Source organism: Microchirus variegatus (assembly GCF_963457635.1).
Source record: "Microchirus variegatus genome assembly, chromosome: 7".
NCBI lineage: Eukaryota > Metazoa > Chordata > Actinopteri > Pleuronectiformes > Soleidae > Microchirus > Microchirus variegatus.
The window spans coordinates 28,141,308-28,164,522 of record NC_139808.1 but is presented as its reverse complement, the minus strand read 5'-3'; the positions used below and the strand labels follow the sequence as shown (position 1 = coordinate 28,164,522).

Sequence of the window (23,215 nt, the reverse complement as noted above, 5' to 3'; positions counted from 1 at the left end):
TTTCTTCTTATTATGACCATAACTGTAAAATAAAGCAGCTCAGGGATGTCGTGTCGGGATAAGGAATGAGCAGATTCTCGTCATTTTTTTGCGATATCTTTTGAGTGTAACCCGTGCCTCCACCAGGGGGCAGCACCAGCTTTGTTGTTATACATATTTCATCGGGATTTGGAATGACGTGGCGTGAAAAGTTGGTCTACTCGTACAACAACGCGGATGTAATGCTCAAGAAGGTCCTGAATAAACCTTTTTAGCGGGTATTTGTCGACGTGAAACAGGTTTTTACCGATAAAATGAATTATTAGGGGTTTAAGAGAGCCAGTAGGGGTCGTACCACTGTTCAAGTAGAAGGGTGGATCACGCCAAATACTTGTAGCATCGCTAAAACAACAGGAAATCAATCTATAAAGCAAAACAATTTGTAAAAAGTAGTGTCACATTAGTCGTAAATGGGTTAAAAATGTACAAAACACACTACGATAGTCGTTAAGATTTGTTGGCGATGAGGTACAGATGAAATACTTTGGGGGGGGGGGCGGAAATACTCGTCCTGGTAGTGTCAAATAAACATGAAATAGTGCGACCAGATCACCCAATTCCAGATCTATAAAGAAATGCAGACTAAGCGTTGGTAAACTCTGAAAAACACACCGTAACACAACCGCTGAAATGTCTTAGAGCACATACTGTGTGTGTGTGTGTGTGTGTAATCTCAATGTACACAAAGAAGCCTGATGCACTGTGATAGCCCTTAATGAGGATGAAAGATAAGTCACCTGTAGAAAAGGTCATCAGACCCCACCCCCCCCCAAAATAAATCAAAAGTATCTGCACTTCACTGGCACTATCAAAGCAAGCGTCCAAAAACTGGAAATTAACATCGCAAAAAACAGACAACAGATTGTTTGTGTGTGTGTGTTTGTGTGTTAAATTACAAATAGCAAGCATGGACCGCAAAGGTCTTCAATCACTGATAAAAAATAGTCCACCTACTGTATGTTCGTACTGTACATGTTTTTCCTAGATATGCGTTACAGCGCTGCATCTATAGACAGAGGGTTTTCTTCTTGCCGTTTTTTTGTGTGTGTTGTTATTGTCGCCATTTTCCTAAAAACATAGTGAGTGAGCGAGCGAGGGCTTCTCTAAAGAAAGTATTAATATAAACGGATGTAGAAGATGACGGCAAGTACGCGTGGAAATGTCTCCATAAGAAATAGAAAGCAGAGATAAAGTCCTTACTATACCAGACATTCGTGTGTTTTTTTTTTTGTGTCTTTCTTTCTTTTTGTTGTTTTTTTTGTTTGTTTGTTTTTGTTTACAGCAGTTCAGACTCAAGTTCTCAAGGCTCCCGAACCGTGAGAGCACTTCAACAATGACGGAATCAAAAAAAAAAAAAAAGCAGTCAAATTAACAACACCTTCAAACCTGGTCCATAAATTAGATAAATTAAAAAAAGAAAAATGTATTTAATTAACTCTTAAAATCGTCTTTTTTGTGTGTTTTCTTTTTCTACGACCAGCCCGAGCTATGAACTGTGACTGTGGAGGCAGAGCTGTTGCAGTAGCGTGGGGTTAGGAGGTTTTCCTCAGCACCGCTCTGCTCTGCGACGTCCTATTTAATCAAAAATGATAATAAAAAATAAGTCAATAATCACAGTATCAATACTACCATAAATCCATAGGAAAAAAAACTGTGCTAAAGAAAGAAGTTTATAGGATTAATTTTTTAAAGTTTTTTCTTGCCAAAGATGGTGTACCACAGAGCATTTTGTACAGGAGTGTGTTTTTGTGTGTATATGTATGTACAAACAAATATACACAAACATTTGGCCCGCGTCAGAGCGTAGACGGGGTCAGTAGCCCCGCCCACTTCCTCTCACCACTCGACAGCGAGCAAATGTTTTTTTTTTAATATATATAAACAAAGTGACTATACAGTTAAAAAAAACAACAAAAAAAACAAGAGAAAAGAAATGAACACTCTCTGATAGAACGGCCGATGATGTCATCATCAGGAAGTGCGTCTGATTGGTTGTGATGTCATCAGAGTTATTACCGTCCCGGGGCGTGGGCGTGTCAAAAAGCCCAAAAGTAAACACTACAAGACTTTCAGAACTGCTGTTATTCTCACAATCGACTCATAGTTTGGTCCTTAAAACAAAAACACATACACGTAATGATGTTGGAAGCCAGGCTTAAGTTAGCTTGAGATCATCACGTCTACGGGTGGAGAGAAGAACATGCTGAAATGTTGTTGTTTGGTGCTTCTGTTTGTCAAATGATACGGAAGAGGATTAAGGCCAAACAGGGAAAATATATTTGAATTCTGAGTTTTAAACGCAAAGTTCTGACTTAATTCTCAGAATTCTAACTAAACTCAACAAGTCAGAATAAATAAAGTCAGAAATTCTGAGTTTAAATTCAGAATTCTGACTTAACTCAACAAGTTCGAATAAATAAAGTCAGAATTCTGGGAATAAAGTCAGAATAAATAAAGTCAGAATTCTGGGAATAAAGTCAGAATAAATAAAGACCGAATTCTGAGTTCAAAGTCAGAACACTGACTATTTATTCTGACTTGTTGAGTTTAGTCATAATTTTGAGTTTAAAAGTCAGAATTCTGAATAATCTCAACAAGTCCGAATAAATAAAGTCAGAATTCCGAGTTCAAAGTCAGAATTCTGACCTTATTTATTCTGAGTTGTTGAGTTTAGTCAGAATTCTGAATAATCTCAACAAGTCAGAATAAATAAAGTCAGAATTCTGAGTTTAAAAGTCTGACTAAACTCAACAAGTCAGAATAAATAAAGTCAGAATTCTGAGAATAAAGTCAGAATAAAAAAAATTCAGAATTCTGAGACTCGTCAGAACTCATTCTGAGTCAAAAGTTTGAATTCTGACTTTATTCTCAGAACTATTCATTTGGACTTGTAGAGTTTAGTCAAAATTCTCATTATAAAATCAGAATTCTGCGTTTCAAAGTCAGAGTTTTGGTTAAAGTATATGGATATCTCTGCTTTTCCGATGATGTTCCCCATTTAGAGGACAAACGGACAAAGCTGGTAGCGTTAATTAAGGAGACATCTGTGAATTTCCTGTTTCGATTATGCATTTTTTTTAACATAAAATATGGTCTACGGTTGTAATTAATGCCACTTATTCTCTCTGATTAACCACCGTCTGATCCCCGCTACTCGCTAAAACTCGTCTCCGAGTTAACGATATCGCTGAAAGTCTTGTAGCGCGACTTGGGATTAATGCCTCTCGCTTAGTGATGACATCACACTTACGTCTACAACGCACTTCCACCAATCAGAGGACGAGGAGCGCCGAGTCCTCTTTTCCCCGCCGCTAGTGTCATTCCGAAAAGTTAGTGTGTGTGTGTGTGTGCGTATTTGTCATCAGTGTCACACGGAAGATCGTCCCCCGTGAATCCATACGTTTGGGAGAAGGGAAGCCGTGAGATTAAGCCTAAAACACGAAAACACAGAAACCTTCAAACCGATCCTGACGTAAGATAGAGATCTTCCTCATCAATGGACGCAGACTTGGCAACAAATTAACGTTAAAAACATCGTAAAAACCTCGGAAATGAAGAGATTTTCGTTCGCCGTTTCCCCCTCGTGCTTTTTTTGTTTTTCTTAAGTGTGTATATATATGCATTGACTTCATTATATATATATATATTTATATTTTTTTTTGCAATTGCGATGCTCATACTGGTGGGGGGTACATTCATAGAGACGAGGCGGAGACGGGATCCTCGGCCTCTGGAGCGTCTTCGTCTTTAGTCGCCGGGCGTGCACACGGGTGTGGATACGGGCGTGCACGCACCTCCACACCAGAGATGACGGAGGATCTAATCTCACACACACCCCCCGAGGGTCGACTCCGCAGGGTGATGCCGCTATTCACCAAAACACAGCTCCTTCAAGTCCAAACACACACACACACACACACACAGACAAAGACCCCTTCAGTCACTGTACAGCCCCATGTAAAGGTTTGTGTGTCAGAGCCGGAGCCAAATCTTAATCTGACGCGTCGAGCAGCTTCGCAAAGGAGACAAAAAAAAAAGGAATTCTGACACAACAAGCTGCCAAGTGAAGAAGAAGAAGAGGGCGAGCTTTGGTGAAAGAGCAGGAGGTGATGTGTGGAACTGGAGGGGCTCTGTCGGGGTGTGTTTGTGTGTGCAGGCATGGTGTAGTGTGTGTAACGCACACTTCCAAAGGGAGGGGTGTGTGCGTTTGTGCAATGGGGATGGTGGTGGTGGGGGTGGTGAGGAAGGAGGACGAGGAGATGGAGGAGATGGAGCGCGGCGTGTCGTCGTTTCCCCCCCGCGAGCCCTCACACCAGGTTGTACTCTTTGAGGTTGAGCTGTAGGATGGTGTCTTTGACGGCAGCAAACACAAAGCGGATGTTCTCAGTGTCCGTGGCACAGGTGAAGTGAGAGTAGATGATCTTGTCGCTGTCCGGGTTTAAGTCCACAAACATCTTGAGGATGAACTCGCGGGCCTGCTGCGCATCCCTCTGAGGACCTGGAAATCAGAGATGGACGGTGAGGTCACTTTTCACATGTGTGGTGTAGTTCTACCGCGTCACATGACGTCATCACAGCTCATATTCTTAGAATATTAGAAATGTCCTTATTTAGTGTTCTATAGGATGGTAGTCATTCCGAGATACTTTTTGTTTTTTGAGAAAAAAGTCAGCTCACTGTCAAAGTGTATCAGGGCAAATGGATCATTTCCTGATTTTCAAAAATTGGTTAAAATTATCAAAATTATCACCATGGAAACACGCCGTGTGTTAACGCTGACGGCGTCTGCATTCCCATTATCTGCAAATTTACTCAAAAGAAACAACGGTCTCACCATCAAACTCAGGAAAATAGTCCACCAAGTGCGAGTAGGAGATCTTCTCCTCCAGCAGGTCCTTCTTGTTGAGGAAGAGGATGACGGAGGAGTTTTGAAACCACGGGTAGGTAATGATCGTCCTGAACAGAGCTTTACTCTCCTCCATGCGGTTCTGGTGGAGCGGAGGGAAAGAATAGATTAGATCAGATCTGTAAAGACCATTTCTCTGAAGACACAGACGGTTCCACCGTTTACTCACCTCGTTGTCGGACTCCACCAGGACTTGGTCGTACTCGCTCAGCGCCACCAGGAACATGATGGAGGTGACGTTCTCGAAGCAGTGGATCCACTTTCTTCTCTCTGACCTCTGACCGCCCACGTCCACCATCCTGGGTGACGGCAAAGAAATGACGAAGCAAAAAAACGAGAGGGACAAAAAACACATTATCATCATCTGTCCTGGTGAGAAAAAGACGTACACTACCAGTCAAAAGTTTGGGGTCACTTAGAAATGTCCTTATTTTGAAGGAAAGGCACTTTTTTTCCAATGAATATAACATTAAATGAATCAGAAATACACTCTATACATTGTTAATGTGGTAAATGACTATTCTAGCTGCAAACATCTTTTAATGGAATATGTACATAGGTGTATAGAGGCCCATTATCAGTGTTCTAATGGTATATTGTGTTTGCTAATGGCGTTAGAAGGCTATTGGATGATTACAAAACCCTTGTGTAATGATGTAAGCACAGCTGAAAACAGTTTTATTTTGAATACAAATCATTATTTCTCATCTTGTCAATGTCTTGACTCTATTTTCTATTCATTTTGCAACTCTTTTGATGAATAAAAGTCTGACTTTTAATGGAAAACGCAACAAAAATTGTACAGGTGAGCCCAAACTTTTGAACGGTAGTGTGTCTAGATCAGTTTTAAAAAGTCAAGACACTCACATTTTAGGAAATCCTATTATTTTTAAGGTCAACTCAACATTTTCTGAACTGTGGCAAAACCAAAATGCACTTGGAAGATGACAAATGGGGCTCAAAAAAAGGGGCAAAGGAAGAGAGAAATGGTTAAGAGACATGGGGAAACTGTATGTTCAGATCTGCGCGCAAATAACCGAAGCTGAAAGTTTGATTTCGTTGAATCCGTTCATGAAGAGAGCGACGCTGATAAAATGTGTGAAATCCTGGTGGAAGTTTCTCCTTGACAAAGTCAACCTTCACTCATCAGGGAGTTCTTAGTCCCAGTTTCATTAAGCCGTCTTCTGTCAAATCCAGAACCTTTTAACCCTAAACCTGATTACATAAACACCACATGCACAATTTATTGCTAAAAGTGCCAAAAATTAAAGTTTATGCATGGGACGCACAGGTGCGAGACTCCAGACCAGGTGCACCGTCTGTCGTCTTTTTAGAAGAGCGGCACAATTGTGCCCTCTGGTGGTGGCCCAGTCCACTGTGGTCCACAGAGACCTGGGGCCAATATAGGCCCTGCAGGACCTGCTGCCCAAAATAACAGTCCTACACCAGAGAGGACGACCTCGTTTCTTTTGCCAGGCAAAGAGAAGAGGAGGAGGAAGAGGAGGAGGTGACCCATTTACAGGCCGGGCACCAGAATGTAGGACTCGGTGTTCATCTGGGGGTTTGCATTATGTGTGGTATGATTTCTGCTGTTGGCAGGAGGTGAAAGAAAAAAAAACGTAGGGAGACTAAAATGCTAAGAGACACTCAGGTAAAAGTTAAAAATCAGGGTTCTTTCAGTGAATGGTGGAGGACACAAAAACAATGAAGGGCGTCGTTCTACCTGAAAATGATGCTTTGCAAGTCGAAGGGGTACTCGATGATTCCCGTGGTGGGGATGCGCACCCTGAGCACGTCCTGCTGCGTGGGAAGATAGCCGGGATCGGAAATACGATCCAGATCGGAAAGATAACTAAAAAGGCAGAGAGAGATAAAGAGAAAAGAGAGAAGGCAAAAACAGTTATATAAAGCGTGACGGGCCATTCCAGGAAGTGTGGATCAATCCTGGTGAAGAAGGAAAAGGCCAAACACAACACTTTCTGCATCCACAAACCAATATAGGACTTTTTTGGTTGTTTAAATGACCTTTTTTCCAATTAGAAATGTGCATTTAAGTGAATGCATGTGTATATTGTTGCAGAAAAAGAAGCAGGATCAGTGACTTCAGCATCAGAAACAACACCTTGACTCAGGTATGAGAGTTTGAACACGTTTGATCTCAAAGAAACATAATAATTCATGTCAAAGTCATCTCTTTGCAAACAACTGCATGCATGGCAGACTTGAAACACACTTGTAGTGTGTGCATTTCACCACCAGGGAGCACTAAAAAAGCGAGTTTTAGCAGCCTCCTTTCATAAATCATTACACACAAACTCACAACTGCAGAACAAAGAGCTGACAAATGTGGCTGCCGTTCACATTGCAACACAATGAGCGCACACCTTTTTAGGCACAATCGTCTTTGACCTGTGGTTTTTGTCGCACTATTGTGAAGATAAAGACATTTGAGACGCCTCGTAATAAAGAATAAGAGTGGTATATGACCATTAAAAATGTGTGTATTCTCTTAAACTGAGACAGCAGTATGGGGTTCATAATATGGAGGGAGGGGCATAGACGGATTACAAAGCATAAATCTAAATATTATATGAATGAGTCTCCTGGTCACGTGTTGAGTCTAGGTCCGAGTGCTTACAGGATGTGTTCATTCCTTGAATGATTGTGTGAAATGTGTTGTTTTAGCAAGAGGAACAGCCCGGCACTGTCAGGGGGGGCAAGAGACGATCAACTTGTGTGTGTGTGTGTGCTAGGGAGCTTTTCTAGCATAAACACTAACAGGACTAGTCGCCTTCATGAAGACCAACGCAGAACCGGCTAGGTTAATGTCAGACATCCCTAGTTTATAATCACATTAAATTACAGCAACGCAGAAACCTAAATGACACATTAAACTTTTATTACGTATTTATCAGTTATTGTTTTCAGTTCACTTGGTGCATTTTGAACGCTGTAAAGTAAAAGACTTACGTCGCAATACCCACAAGGTAATTATACGCATGCACACACAATGTAAATTTCTGCAAAAGCTAAAGGCTGAGAATAACAAACCTACTAAAAATGTGTCCACAAACCAACTACAGACACACAATTACACAAGCATACTCGCACATTGTCACACTCGCTCACATAAATACCATTCTAAAGTTTTAGACAGACATCTATAAAAACTACTGAGTGCAGTACCATAAAATGTCTGCAGGTGGAGACGGGTTTTTGTACCAAATTGATTGAGCTCTGTTAAAAAACAGAGTATATCATGTTTAAAATCTAAGGAAGTGATTTCAATGAAAACAAAGTGAGGACTGGCCAAAATGTCCCCATTTCGTAAAAACGACCTCACTTTGTTGGTTAAAAAACCTTCACTGGTCCTCAGTATGCCACAAGTACAAGAACACACACACAGTACAGACGTACTATTTAGTGGAGTCAGACAGCTGGTACTCTCTGCGGCGGTCGTAGGCCTCCTGGATCCCCGGGTCGGCCCACAGGGTCTTGATGGCTACGACGTAGCACTGGTCGAAATTAGAGATCTTCTCAATGTCCACGTCCTTCACGAGCATGGCATTAGACTGGAGAAGACACACAGACATGGACACAATCAAATAAAAGTGCAAGCAGAATTACAGAGACAGCTTACCTTCAGTGTTTCCTAGAATAACCAGATAAAGATCTGACAGTAATAGTTCCACCTAGTCCCGTGTGTCAGTGCTTACCCTATTCTGTTCATATTTATATGGGATCTTGAGGGTCTCAGTGGCTCGGATCATGGCCTGCATGGAGGTGAAGATGTTCTGGTAAACGAGTCGGATGAAACCCCTCTTATCTTCGTCTGAATATCCCGCTCCGTGGATGATCCTCATTTGCTTGATGAAGGTGCTCTTGCCACTTTCTCCAGTACCTGAAAAACAACACAGAAGGCAGAAGGTAGTAAAAAAAAAAAAAAAAAAAAAAATCACTAAGCCAGCGTGGATTCAGTTTATCACACGACTCAGGGTTTTCACACCGAGTTTAATCACAGACAATAACAATAAGATAATAAACATTGGTCCACTTGAGACTGTACCTGCTGGGGGAAACAAATCTGCACATGATCTCGAGATTCAATTAGTAACAATGCACCCAGTTGCCTTTTGAGCCTAAGTGAACCAATTAGAAAATAAATTAGCTAAAAAGGCTCGGATTTACAGGGTATTAAATCATGGAAAAGCCAGTTAATCCAAACACAGTGGAAGCCAACTGAATACAAAGGTGACAGAGCATTGTGACGGACATGCTAGCCTATGCTAATGCTACGTTAGCACATATTACACCTAACGTAATGTACCTTCCTTTACCTGCGTATATACACCGAATTATCAGGCAACTTAAAAAGAGAAGCGTTAAGTACAGTACACGTCTCCAAAAATGACTTATTGCAAAGACGAGAGTGCATTCATTGAATCTCAAAAATGCTTATGGGCATCAATACAAATGCTGGACTTTTCTATTGAATCAATAAGTAAATCTGCACCAACTCGTAAAAATTAAACCAAAGTAATTAAGTACCACTTCACTCAAAACCCGATTAACGTCAGATGTCCAATATAAGCAGGTTTCGCAGATTAATAAATACCTCTGCGAGGATTCGAGGCTAATTACCTAAACTTAAGTTAAGACCGCTGGCTTTTCAAAGCGTCTTTGTGCGACGTCACGATGCTATCACACAGTTTGGAAACCAGAGAGAATCAAAGAAATAAATATTTCCAGGAAGAAGAGCAGAGACAAGTGGGCGGGAAGATAGAGGCTAAAATCTAATAAGAGCAATTTAGAGAACTTGGCCTAGATCATCACGGAGAAGGCCTATGCTCAAAGGTCAGAGTCAAAAGGCAGAATTCCTGTCTTCTAGATCTAGATGTACAATATGATCAGTGGAATATTCCAGGTTGTGTCAGGTTTCCAGGGTTATACATGAGACAAAAGAGCCAAATATATGTGAATTCAAAATAATTATTATGTGCCAGGGGATGAAACGGCTCCCGTCACAAAGTGCAAGGAACCTATCGTTTACCTTCAAGTTATCATCATTTGTGTCTGAATTTAGTGACACTTTTAGGCTTTTAAAGGTCTACAAGTGATCATACTTGCTTGGGGGTCTGTTGCCCTAACCCACATTTCACACTCGTCCCTCATGCCCAGAAACGCCACCCCCAGGCCAACCAAAAAAAACACAGAAAAAAAAAAAAAAGACATCGATGGCATCTCAACACTGTGAAATCAAAAGGGAACACACATCCGTGATATATCTGCAAAACTGAAAGGGAACGACGAGGGAAGAGAGAGAAAAAAACAACACACACACACACATACACTCATCTCACCACCACCTACATTCAAGGTTTTTGAAGAGCAGCCATATTTCTGTTACCATGGCAACCCCATCCTCTGTCTCCCTCTCCTTTAGTTCCTGAGTTTCCCCCCCCCCCTCCCTTCTTCTCCCATCGCTCTCTTTTTTTAAATAAAAATCCACCCCTTCTCTCTCGACTCTCTCCTGTAGCAGACAGTAAATATAACTATGAGCCCCTCAGGCTTACATTTTGCTCTTCATCATCTGGTGTAACCACAAAGAAAAAGAAGAAGAAGAAGAAGAAGAAGAAGGGCCTTGGCTCCACAGAGACTGTGAGGAGGGAGGGGGGGATCTGAGGTCAATACCAGGGGGTTCCTATTAACACCAGGATCAGACCAAACAGTCGCCACAGCTAGCATCTGGAAGAAATACCATAATCCAAAAACTAAACATTTTTGTTTTGTTTCAGCTAGAGCTGCAACTAACGATTATTTCCTTCGTCGATTAATCGAGAAACTGTAACGGTAAATATTCAGTTTTAATTAGCATGTAAGCACGTTAGCGGCGCCGACGTTACTCAGCGCACATTGGCGTATAACACGTTTCCATGACGACTGACCGTAAAAAGACGCACGCGACGTTATGCTTACGCGGCTGTCCAGGCGCCGCTTACCGGTTAGCTGGATTAGCTCCTTTAGCGCAGTTAGCGCGCCAACAGTCGAACCGGAGCGATGTGTTTATTAAATGAAAAGAGCATCGCTACAATAACTAGCGTAGCTGTGTACTGCGTATATGTGCCTCTGTTTTTAAAGTTTAGCGTTACTTTAGCGACTCATTTTAACAAATCGGGAGTCGCGTAAACATGACATTGCGCGCGTCTTTTTCATGGAGTTAATATACGCTAATGTTGACGCCGTTTACTGATTTCTTTGTTATGTGGTGCAAAAAAACAAAGAAAATATTCACATTCACAAAGCTAAAGTTAGCTGCGTTAGCTCCTTTAGCGCCGTTAACGCACCTACAGTCAAACTGGAGCGATCTGTTTACTAAACGTAAGAGACTCATTTTAACAATCGGGAGTCACGGAAACGTGGCAGGCGTTAATATGACTTAACGTTGACGATATTAGCGCCGTTAACAGTTGTTAATTAACGTAACCCAACATTAACATGCCCAGCACTAGTTTTAATGATTTCTTTGTTATGTGGTGCAAAGAAACGAAGAAAATATTCACGTTTAAGACGCTAAAACAATCCGAAATCTTGTTTTAATCTTGAAAAAAAACGTCAAACCAATGAATCGATTAATTTAGTAATCGATTAATTGTTTCAGCACTGCGTCCATAAGAGGAAAACAGCCTCAGAGTGAAACATCTGTAGAATTTCTCCCGTCTGTATCAATGCGTTGTGATTCTGGCGATTACAAGTTAGTCATAAAAACAAAAAACCTGAAGGTCCTGCCAAAAAAAAGGAGTCAAGTACAGATACATAGATTGTGTTCACATCTCCCATCCTGCCTTGCTAGTAAGTAGCGAGTGATTCAGCAAAAGAGCAAGAGGATCAACTTTATGTCTGATTTATTTCTCGTGACCCCGGTCACAAGATCTCCCTCCACTCTGTTCTCTTCACCGTCGTGTCCCTCGTTCACCAGACAAACACACTGTGAGCCTCTGTCTTCTCTTTGCTCCTCCACAGATCGTACCACCGTCAGCCACAACCATTTCCATGCCCTCGCCAGCTCATCCCCTCCTCCTCCTCCTCCTCCTCCCCTTCATCACATTCCCCTTCTCACTTCCCTTTGGCGAGATTTATGCCCCTCCATTCTCATCCCACTCTGTCAAGAATTTTGGATATTCATAACTACGCTCCATCCATTCTTTTTTAGTAATGACCTAGAAAAAGGAGGCCACCTTTTAATAGCTCGTACACTACTTAGGTTTGATGAAGCTTTTTGTTCTAGGTAGCTACCGGTGTGTGAGAGAGAGAGGGAAACTGAAAAGAACGCTCAAGATTATAGCGACAGACAGTAAAAAGTATGGATCAACAGACCAAATCACAAGTGACCAGGTGACAATGAGCATTAAAATTATATATTTATGAGATATAAAGAGTCTATTTTGATCATCGATTAATCGCTTTGAAGCATTTTTCACGATGAAAACAACATTTCTGATTGTTTTAGCTTCTTAAATGTGAATATTTCATTGTTTCTTTGCTCCACATGACAAAGAAATCATTAAAAAGTGAATGATTTTGGTTTGTGGACAAAAACAAGACGTTCGAGAACATCGTAATTTCCAGGTTTGACAAACACTGAGCGATGTTTTTTTTTAACATTTTCTGACATTTTATGGACCAAACAATTCAAAAAGTCAATGATTACCAAAATAATCGCAAAATTGCAGCTCTAAAAGAGCCTAAAACAAAAATAAAACGTAAATATTAAAACTGTTGCTAGTAGGCCTGGCAAACGAGATTCTTTTTAAAGATTCGGGTTATTCTGAGTCACTCACTCAACTGATCCGGGTTATGCTAGTCACTTGAGTGAGTATTGCTAAATCGCCAAGAAAACGCAGTCCTAGCCCCAATGTCTCAACTATTATACAACTCCACCGACGTCATTTTTATATGCTACATCTATACGCCATTTTGTTGTGGATTTGCTGTTCAAACTGACTCGTTGAGAATTAGCCTACTACTCTCGTCTGCTAGGAAACAGCTCCACTTCATAGGCTATGAAATTGTAAGCTATATAACTTGGCAGCTAAGATGGCTCGGACTAGCAGCTAATATTGCAAGAGGTTTGTGTGTGGCGCCATTTATCATTTTAAATTAAATTGTCGTAGGTCTCAACTGATCTGGGTTAATGATGCTAGAGACTCGCCACTCAAGGGTTAATTTAAAGACACGGGTGAAAGATCCGATTGAATCAGGACTCAACCAGCTCCAGTTGCTCGTGTTCATAAACCTTCTTTACGGCAAATGATACACTTGACACACCATTGTCAGCAGTTTTGGTCGACGTTGCCACATCATCGTTGTCATCTTGCCTTGTCTACATGTGCGGACGTGTGTACTTGTTCCTGTATCTTAGCAAGGATGACATTTTGTTCTTCCAACGCACCTTTAAATGACCCTTTAAGTTAACATTTTTTAAGGGCGTGTGTGTGTTTGTGTATGGAGCCTGCTCTGTTAACACGGTCTGCTCATAGAGTCTTTATCGAGCCAGGCCACGAAAGGCCTCATCCTTGCTAAAACCTGGCTTTCTCCTACAATGTCAGTCAAAGCTTTCCATGAACAGGAGAAGGGGATCATGGTAAACCTGCATGCAAATACACATAAAGATAACGGCCCGTGGATTTGAATGCTGTTGGCTTATCAGGCTTTATGAACGGTCTTTCTCAGGCAGGGCATGACAATCCAATCTCAGCACAGAGGACACATCTCTGCATGGATGTGGCAGAAGTCAACATACGATCAAAAACACAGAAGTAAATTAGCATCATATAGGTGTTTTTGGGCTTGACCTAGAAAGTCAGTACACATGAGTCAGACAGTCACAAGTCTAAATCGCAGCAAAAGCGCGAGTCTCAATCTTTCACTGAATTCCTCTTGGAAACTGGCCTTTTTTAGACATAAAAAGGGATCGAGCCAAGACGGCCCGGAGCTACACAACACACTCACCAGCTGCCTAACCAACTGTGGACACACACAGAACCTGTGGTCAACCTCAAGGCACGGATATCACCTCCACTGCGACGGCCCATTTCTTTCCCCTCTTTCTCCTGACGGCAAACATCAAGACTCCTCCTCTCGCTCGTTTTTAATCGCAGCTTTTCAACAGGTACTGCTTTTGTTTTTGGGCGCTGCTGCTGCTGCTGCTGCTTTTGTGATCTGATGCCTCTGCATCTGCTGAGTGCTGCCTGTGCGTGGGTTTGCAGAGCTGTAAATGTGAACATACAGTACATGCTACGGCATGCGCTGCACATACATTCTCACACACACACACGCTCATTTGACCATTTAACTCAGGACCAGCTTTGTCTGTTCACCGTTGAGCATGAGCCGAGTGCTGCTGTATTGAAATAAAAACCCTCATAAAAGATTAGCAGCAATGGTTTAGTCTGCAAAAAACCCCATCTCTAAACGCTGTGGTATTATGTGCCAGGCCTGTATGTGAAAATATAAATACAACAAAAACAGAGAAGAGGATGCAAGGCTTGCACATAAAGCTAGCTATGGGTTCGGTTAGCGAGGTGGGGCTATGATGTCATCATTTTGCGTTTTTGGGACACCCAAAACACTGGTATGTTATAGAACGTAACCATACAGAACCAAACCAGTTCCGAATCACTGAAGATACTCGTCCTTTCTTGGGAACAAAATTCTCACACTCGTTTGCGGTAGCCGTGTTGTCGCTATGTGTGCATCCGTTTGCATGTCCGGAGGGGAAACATGTAGGGGGGGTTCCGCATGGAAGCTCCCTAGGGCAAAAGGTACACCGTAGTAAGAGTAGAAATGATCAATGTTTTTATTTTTTTTATATTGTCCGGACTAAAAAACTAGATTTAATCGATAAAATCGATATTGCCCAAGCCTAAGCTCTGGTATGTTACAATAAAAACCTGTTCTCGTTGGTACGGACCCTAAAGGCCTGTTTCCATGGGCACGATGTCTGACACGAGAATCAAACTCAGTAACAAGAGTTACAGCTAGCATACTGTAGGTCCGTGGTCCGTCCACACTAAGGCTAGCTTTACACAACAGCGTCTTTGGGTGGAAATCTGCATGCACAGGGTGACGCAAAAAGTGTGTGAAGTTTGATGAAGTATGCATGCCAGGTGGCTAGGTGGCACTGTGATGTGCCATACTACAACACCAGGAGCGCACGCATGTGTTGAAACTTCCTTCTACTTCTATCTAGTAGCGCGAAGTAGCAGCTAAGGCACTAAACTTGAATGTCCGACTGATGGATATAATCCGACATGTTTGTTGTTTGTATGTACTGCACATGGATCTGACGTCAACGCGTACGGGAGGATAGCCAGCGTGAGCAGCTCAGAGCACACTTTTGCATTTTCAACCCTTTAGACGGGAATGCGACGGTGGAGCGTTTTAAGATTTCCACGGTGGAGGGTGGGTTAATTTTTTTCAGTTTTTAAGCCCCAAAAACGCAGTTGCCGTCTAAATGAAAGGTACATCTGATCAAATATACATTGAGCCTATGTATACCTTCGCCTCAATGTCCGCCATTGTTTGTGTTGTGTATAAAAGGGCGTCACGGTGCAACTGTACTACGACGACTCCGCCCACATCGAGAGGTATGAAGAGGCAATGAAAAACACAACCAAAACCCTAGATGTTGACTGTATTTTGGCAGCCACAGCACTTGCATTAGGGCAATTTCTTACTCCTGGTCCACAGAAACAGAAAATCTTGACCATCTACTGTATCGACACTAGGTCTTCACAGTTGCACTGCAATTCACAACCGCTCCAAATCAAATATCAAAAGTCAAAAGTGACAGAGGTGGCGGTAGCCGATCGCTGGTGTGATCACAGAGAAGTGTGGGCTTTACTGTACACAGCAGCTGGTGGGAGTCGACAGGAATGAACATGCCACCCTGTCAGCAGAGACGGCTGAGGAAACAGGCAGCGAGCAGAAAAGGCAAACGTCCTGTCTGGAGACCCGAGGGTAGCAACAGTATGTGGGACAGTCACCACGTAGCCTCATTCACCCCCATATCTCCAGAGAACCAGCCATGACCCCATTTAAAAACGTGTGTGTGAGTGTGAGCTAGTGAGCAATATCAGTGGTGTATGATACACCGCGCCATGGGAGGGAGACAATGAGTGTGAGTGTCTGAGTATTTACTGCAGAAAAAGTCCAGATATGGACTAGCTGGATGTGGTTACATATATATATACACACACTCTGTGTGCTTTAGTTGCATCAGGGCGGCCACAATTAATCTACGACGTAGACGATTAAGATTTGTCAAAGGCGGAATTTTTGTTGTTGACGCATCGTCAACCTGTTTAATTAAAACACCGCCTCTGGTAAACCACGTTCGATAAACTGCAATGCACTACCGGAAGTGCTGGAGGCAGTAGGCTCATTCCTCCCATTGTATACACAAACTATTTTCTAAACCAACAAAGTTGAATGAATGAAGGAAGGATGGGGGAAAAAGCAGGTTTATCACATTGACCACCTCCTGCTTCTTACATGGGTTAGAAAACAAAGTACTGGTCGTCAGGGATAGTAAATAACAAGAGAAGCTAATGCTGAAGCTAGGTCACACTAGCGAGCCTTTATATCAGCACAGAGATATTTTAGTGGAGACAGACTGTGGAAGCAGAGCAGTGCATGCTCAGCGTGATCACATTTAATTGCTCCACATTTCTAGCCCTTTTAAGCCTGGCATTAACATAAGTGATCCAATCGCTTTCAAATCGCACTTCAGACACAGTTTGGGAACATATGTGGCCAAATTACTGAGCATACATGAATACAATCTATACAATTCATACTAGCCTGTGCCATACATTAATTTGAGATGCACGATTCTCACCAGGCTTTCCAAATTTCAAATTCTTATTTCAGGTTGCAGCGGCGCAAATAGAGCTACGGTTTAGTGCTGCGCAAAAGGTTAACGAATGACACGTTTCCATGACGACTGTCCGGAAAAAGACGCGCGTGACGTCATGTTTACGGGCCGCGACACCGGAGTCCAGGCACCGTTTACCAGTTAGCTCCTTTTAGCGCCATTAGCACGCCTACAGTCGAACTGGAGCGGTCTGTTTATTAAACAAAAAAAAAGCAGCGCGACAAATAACCAGCGTACCCGTGTACTGCGTATGTGTGCGTCTGTTTTTAAAGTTTAGCGTTACTTTACAGACTCATCTTAACAATCACGGAGTCACGTAAACATGACGTCAACACACGTCTTTTTCCGGTAACGCTGTTGACGCGTTACCGTTTGACAGCACTACGATGATTAGGATTGTCAGGAAGTTGGGCCTCGGGAACTATGTATACATCTGTATCCAATCCCATCCAACTTTATTTATAAAGCACTTTAAAAACAACAACAGCTAAAAGAAAGTGTCCAAAAAAAGAGTACAGTATCTTGCATCGCTAATATGGAATACATTACATCACCAAGACGAACACTGTTCGTCTACGGAGCGTTTCAAAATAACTCCAATCAAATCCACATAGTTCCACAATCATTGACATTAATATGTACCATACTTTACACACAGACTCACATACACAACCCACTGAGGAGTAGAGCCAGAAAATCCCTATTACCATATATGATCAAAATAAGACGTCTTCACAAGAGAGAGGGAAGGTCAGCGATAAACATCTGAGCCCGACCCCTGACCTTCTCCTTGGTTCATTCAGATTGCATCTCTGAGGGACGTCTTAACCTGGAAGTCAACCTATGAGGATTTTAGAAACGACTGCCAAAATAAACCCATGTCCACAGCATCTTCATAGATTAGCCAAATTTATTTGACATCACTGTCAGGGATATTTTTTTTATTTGGAAATGTGTGTGTAACCCCTATTTTTTTGACCACTTGACTGTCAGTTTCCAGTTTACCTCCATCAGCACTTTTACCCTATGCAACAAAGGGGCCACGGCTCCTGGGCCCACTATGTTTTGACCAAGTAGAGGCAAACCGCTGGTCTGTGGAGCAGGAAGCTGCTGGTATGGCCTGATATGGCGCTCGGTGACAGGCAGTCAGACTGTGGGCAGTGTTGCAGCCCTGGCAAAGCTGTTATTTTCTGACCAAGCGGCTGAGTTTGTAGGTGTAATGGCTTTTACCTACAAAAGTAACCGTAACGATCCGTGGTACTGTTTAGTTGAGACAGGGCTGTTGTGGCATCATACCCTGGCTGTAAAGTAAAAAAAATCCTTCAGATATAATATCAATCTAATTATGTTAAGAAAAGTTAACTAACTTTTTGGATATTTAAAAAAACAAGACCAGAAAAGGCCAACCCTTCTCTCGTTCTGGCTTCACAAATGTGAGCGTTTACTGTTTTACAACACTGTAAAGTGGTCATGTTTTCATTTTGGACTTCTCGGCAGACCACAGAAGTCGTTTAGAAGGGCTTTGTGAAAATGAATTGATTGTATTTGAAGGTGTTTTTGTCCAAACCCCAAAAGATATTCAATTTACAACTCCTCACACTGGAGATTTGTCTTCTCCACATCAATTATTCTATTAAAAAAACCAGACAAAACAGACGTGAGTATACAATTTGTGGGACTGCAGGCACCGCCACTAAAATATTTCTGTAGTAAAGCTACAACAGGTCTGCAGTTTGCACATTATGTACAACTATAAAAACGTGCCTACTTGGCCAGAAGAAGCTGTTAGCTAAATTGCACCAAATCCCGGGCACGTGCTGCAAAAATAGTCCTGCATTTGCAGTTCAGCGTGCACCGACGACAGAATAAGCACCCTCTATCATATCATCTACAAAGATTTCTAAACGCTCAGGTCTCGATATGCACCGACCAAATAACGCAAGTATCACTTTCCCTCGTCTGTAAACGTAAACCTGATCGGGCACGGCGGTTAAATGCCAAGAAACTACAAGTAATTTGAGCCATCGGTGAGGAAAGGGGAGCTGTGGGGCCTGAGAACAGTGTCTGTGGATAATAGGAGTCAGTGACATCTCAAAGTCTGAGCAGCGGATGTGTTTAACCAAGCCTATTAAGACCTGGACTAATCCTGCCTTACACATCCTTATCCAGGCGTCCAGTGACAGACTTAACACACACACACAGGATAGGGCACTTACAGCGCGGTGGACTGCGGTTCTTGCTTTTAGCCTTTCAAGCCGACACTTAAATAATCGAAAATCAGAAATGGAAACGAGAGAACTCGCAACACAAGCAGTGTCCACACACACGCATGCACAGAGTGCAACAGCGACGTAAAACATGGATTAAAACACACGTCCCAGCAACAGTACGACTCTTCCAAACTGGCCTACTTCTACAAGCAAAGGTATTCAGCAGGGAAATGAAAGGAGACACACATGTCAAATAACCAGGTCTGCTTTTGACGGCCGAGAAATGAGAGCAAACGATTCCAAAACCACGGATATGCAACCTAGATATTTTTAATTGTCCTAAAATGGACATCTGATTTTTTTTTCTTGTTCCCTTTTATTTCCCCAAGAAGCATTCAGTCTTGAAGTGTGTTCAAATCGTTCACCTACAGTGTTGGAAATGCATTTCCTTAAAAAAAACAGTTTGAGTGCATCTGCGGGGAAAGCACAGCCCAAATGTTCCTCTTTTGTGTCCAGAGAACTATGAATCAATGCAGCACAGCGCAACTTGTTCAACAGCAGCTCCCACCTGCCCACACACCAGCTATAAAAATAGATAACCTACTCAGCTATATTCCAGGATGAGGGGGCAAATCCCTCCGTATCCTTGTCCGCCAGAAGGATATAGTTGTGACACTGGTTGCAATGCACACTAATAATAATAAAAGGCATAAATAATAAAAAAAAAGAATGAACACTAAGCAAGGTCTAGATGGGGGCACCGCCAATGTACAGTTGTTATGCAACAGCATCAATGCTACTGCCTCTTCTGCTACCAAGCGACAATCGCTAATAAAGCACACTGGTTATATTAAAGCTGATTAGCATGTAGCGGTGTATAAACAGTGACATCTTACTAATTTGGGGTGTTGTCTGCACACTAATGTCAACACACACAGGTTTTTGTGCGAGTTTTAAAAGCATTTGCATGTCTTATTCAGACTTCTTTTTTTGCATTAAAACTGGGTATTTGTTTGCAGCCCATAAAAATCATCTTTCGTTTGCCTCTCATATACATTTAGATATTAACCCTTTAAGGTACGCACCAAAAAAAAAGCAAAGGAAAAATTATTTCTTTGCATTTTATATGATTTTATTTTATCTACTTATGATGACAATAACAACAATCAATATATTTTTATTTCAAAATGTAAATCTTTTTTATATTTTTTTCCTTAAATTAGACCGTACAGTATTTCAGATACAGGCCTCTACCAAACGGTTGAGATGTCTGTTCACCTGGTTTTCATAATTCATAAAGTACAACATTCAGAACAAGTCACATTAAAGGCACCATATGTAAGAATGTGGCCAAAAACGGTTACTATATTCAAATTCAAAACACCGAGGTATTTTAGGTTTCGTTTTCTGACTTAACTGGCAACCCGTGGTTGCTCGGCAGCAGAGGCTCTACTGACTGCAATGATTGGTAGACGGCGGTAGGTGGCACCACCTGACGCCAAAAGAAGGATTTCAAAACGTAAACATGATTTGCAGTCTGCAAAATATTTTTTTAATGCAAATATTGTGTCTGTACTGTTGTTGTTGGTGAGTTCAGTTTGTTATATGAACATTATTCCTGAGTCTCTGTGACATATTAGGAGGATTTTATGACCATTTGCTTTAGATTTATTACATAATGCACCTTTACGTGTTAGTGAGTTCCGCTTGATGCATTTTTTTCAAGAAGATATAGTGACTTAAAGTGTGGTCGACCAAACGGTTGAGTAGTACCTTAAAGGGTTAAGCATTCTAAAAATTCAAATGGTCATGTTCACATCCCAAAAACCTTAACCCTTACCCTGACCTGGAGAGCCTACCACAGCCTACAGTTAACCACAACCACTTAATGCTCTCAAACTAACCACATCTTAATCCTATTTTTGACCACAGCCACATGGATTGGGGTGGGGGGGCAGGCTTTGGCCCCCTTTAAGTCCACTGGTGCTGACAAGGTCAGTGTTTACACCAGAATGGGTCCTGAGGAGGTACCAGAAACGAGTACGAACACATACACTTACGTACACACACGTACGTACACCCACACACACACACAGAGATTAAGAGATAATAATCTGTTAACAAGCCTATTCTTGCTCATAAGCAGAGGAACACGCTAAGCTAATTAATTTAAAACTCAGCTGCGCTACAAAAGCCACGCATTTCAGAAAATCTTACCAGGATTTAAGCTAGCAACCTACTACACTAGCAACAGCACACTTGCTAGCAGTGTCAAGAAGGCCCAAGGAGGTTAGTTTTGCATATAACGACACAAGACAGTGACAATAAAACAGGGACACATGAGGAATAGCATGGCCACGTACCGAGGAGAAGTAATTTCAGCTCCCTCCTGGAGTCTCGCTTGTCTCGGCGGAGTTGTTTGTCAATTTCTGCATTGATTCGTTTCGACTCCTTCGCCTCTTCGCTCAGGCAGCAAGCCATCATGGACTCCAGAGTCATCCCCTCTGGTTTTGACGGGACCCGACCAACCACTTGCTCACGGTCTCAGCTCAATTTCCCCCCCACCTCCAAAAAAAAAAATCCTCGGTCCTCGCTTGTGTCTCAAAGCGAGGAGGAAGAGGCGGTCTGTAGGGCAGGACGGATGGATGGACGGGACCGGGGCGTGTGGCGGGGGAGGGGAGACTAAAAGCTAGGGGCCTCGCTGTCAAGTTGCCCCCCAGCCTAGAACGACTGTGACTATCTCCCGGTTGTGTTCACGGCAAATCACTAGAGTTTACGGGCAGGCGAGAGGAACCAGGAGACGGTGGGGCCTCCCCGAGGATGCTCTGCAGCTAATATTAAAAAAAGAATAATACTGCAGCTAGCACAGATTAGCAACTAAATAATAATAGCACCTGGATTATGTCATTAACCCCCGCTATATCGGCACTTTTGAGTTTTAACGCTGTCCGCCCTGCTGCTGTCACCGTGCTCCAAACGCTGTCATTACCGTCCGCCAAAAGTGGTTGAAAACTGCAGTGTCGCGACATCCAAAACCCCCGCTTCTCCTTCTAGTTTTGCGGTGGGGATGATTAAAAGTAGCAGTAGCAGTCCCCGCTGGTGAAGCTAACGTTCACCGTTATTGCGCTAACCACGCCGCAGCGATGCGTCCGCTCGCGAGCAGGAGCAAACGTTAACTGTTGGTAACAGCGCTGCGCTGCTGCTGCTAGCTACGCCGTTAGCTCGCTCACTCAAGCAAGCAACGCCTCGGCTAAAGCTAACGTGCTAACCCGCAGTGATTGACTCAGCAGCAGGCTTGGTTGAAGGAATTTCTCCGCCTAGCTAGCGATGACAGGAGGACAGCACTCCATCACATCCCGACTCATTTTGACGGGACAAATATATAACGCTGCTACCGCTGCTACTGCTGCTGCCGCCACAACCAGAGAGAAGAAGGGAGGATATGCGTTGCCCTGCACCGGCTGTCCGTTTTTTTTTTTTTCCAAGCTAGAGATGTGTTCACTGCAAGCAGCTGGAAGATCGGAACAACGTGGACGCGCACGAGCACGACGCGACCACACGCACGCACACTCACACACACACGGCGCGGGCGCGATAGTGAAGCGCTGATTGACAGACGAGTATGGCTAATGGCTAATGGCTAATTTTGACAATTAACATTAACACATATCAACAACACAAAAACACAAGTCTGACCCGTCGTAATTCTATTGTCGCAATGATAATTAGCTATGTACGGAAGACGATAAGGGACAGATGTGGAATTTTTTTTGGGAAACAAATAATAATAACACAAAAAAGAAGGAAAAGAGGGGGGGAAAAGTCAGGATTCTGAATTTAATCTCAGATTTTTTTATTATTATTATTATTATTATTTTTAATTTGTTTCCATTTTTTTTTACATGTGGCCCTCATCCTCTTCCGTAGCTATGTATGTATTTTAGTTTTGATTGGGTAGAATTATAATTCCTGATGTCGCTAATTCATACATCTACAAAATTAATTTTCAATATATCCAACTTGATAATAGAGGAGCATATATTTAATTAATTAAGGCAAATCAAACCTCTGATGTTGATATTTGTAGCGTTAAATCAGTCAGATTTAGTCATTAAATGTCAAAAG

General features: G+C 42.4%; 1 protein-coding gene across 1 annotated transcript; it reads right to left on the bottom strand.

Annotated features, from left to right (window-relative positions):
• Positions 1-4,346: 4,346 nt before the first annotated feature.
• LOC310929984 (guanine nucleotide-binding protein subunit alpha-11-like) lies at positions 4,347-22,002 on the bottom strand (the record flags this gene model as incomplete). Its single annotated transcript, XM_083892863.1, has 7 exons — positions 21,454-22,002; positions 8,662-8,846; positions 8,363-8,517; positions 6,669-6,797; positions 5,115-5,244; positions 4,874-5,027; positions 4,347-4,537 (listed from the first exon to the last, which is right to left on the bottom strand). Exons 1-7 carry the CDS (start codon positions 21,587-21,589, stop codon positions 4,347-4,349), a joined length of 1,080 nt encoding a protein of 359 aa, XP_083748989.1. The 5' UTR covers positions 21,590-22,002.
• Positions 22,003-23,215: the final 1,213 nt, after the last annotated feature.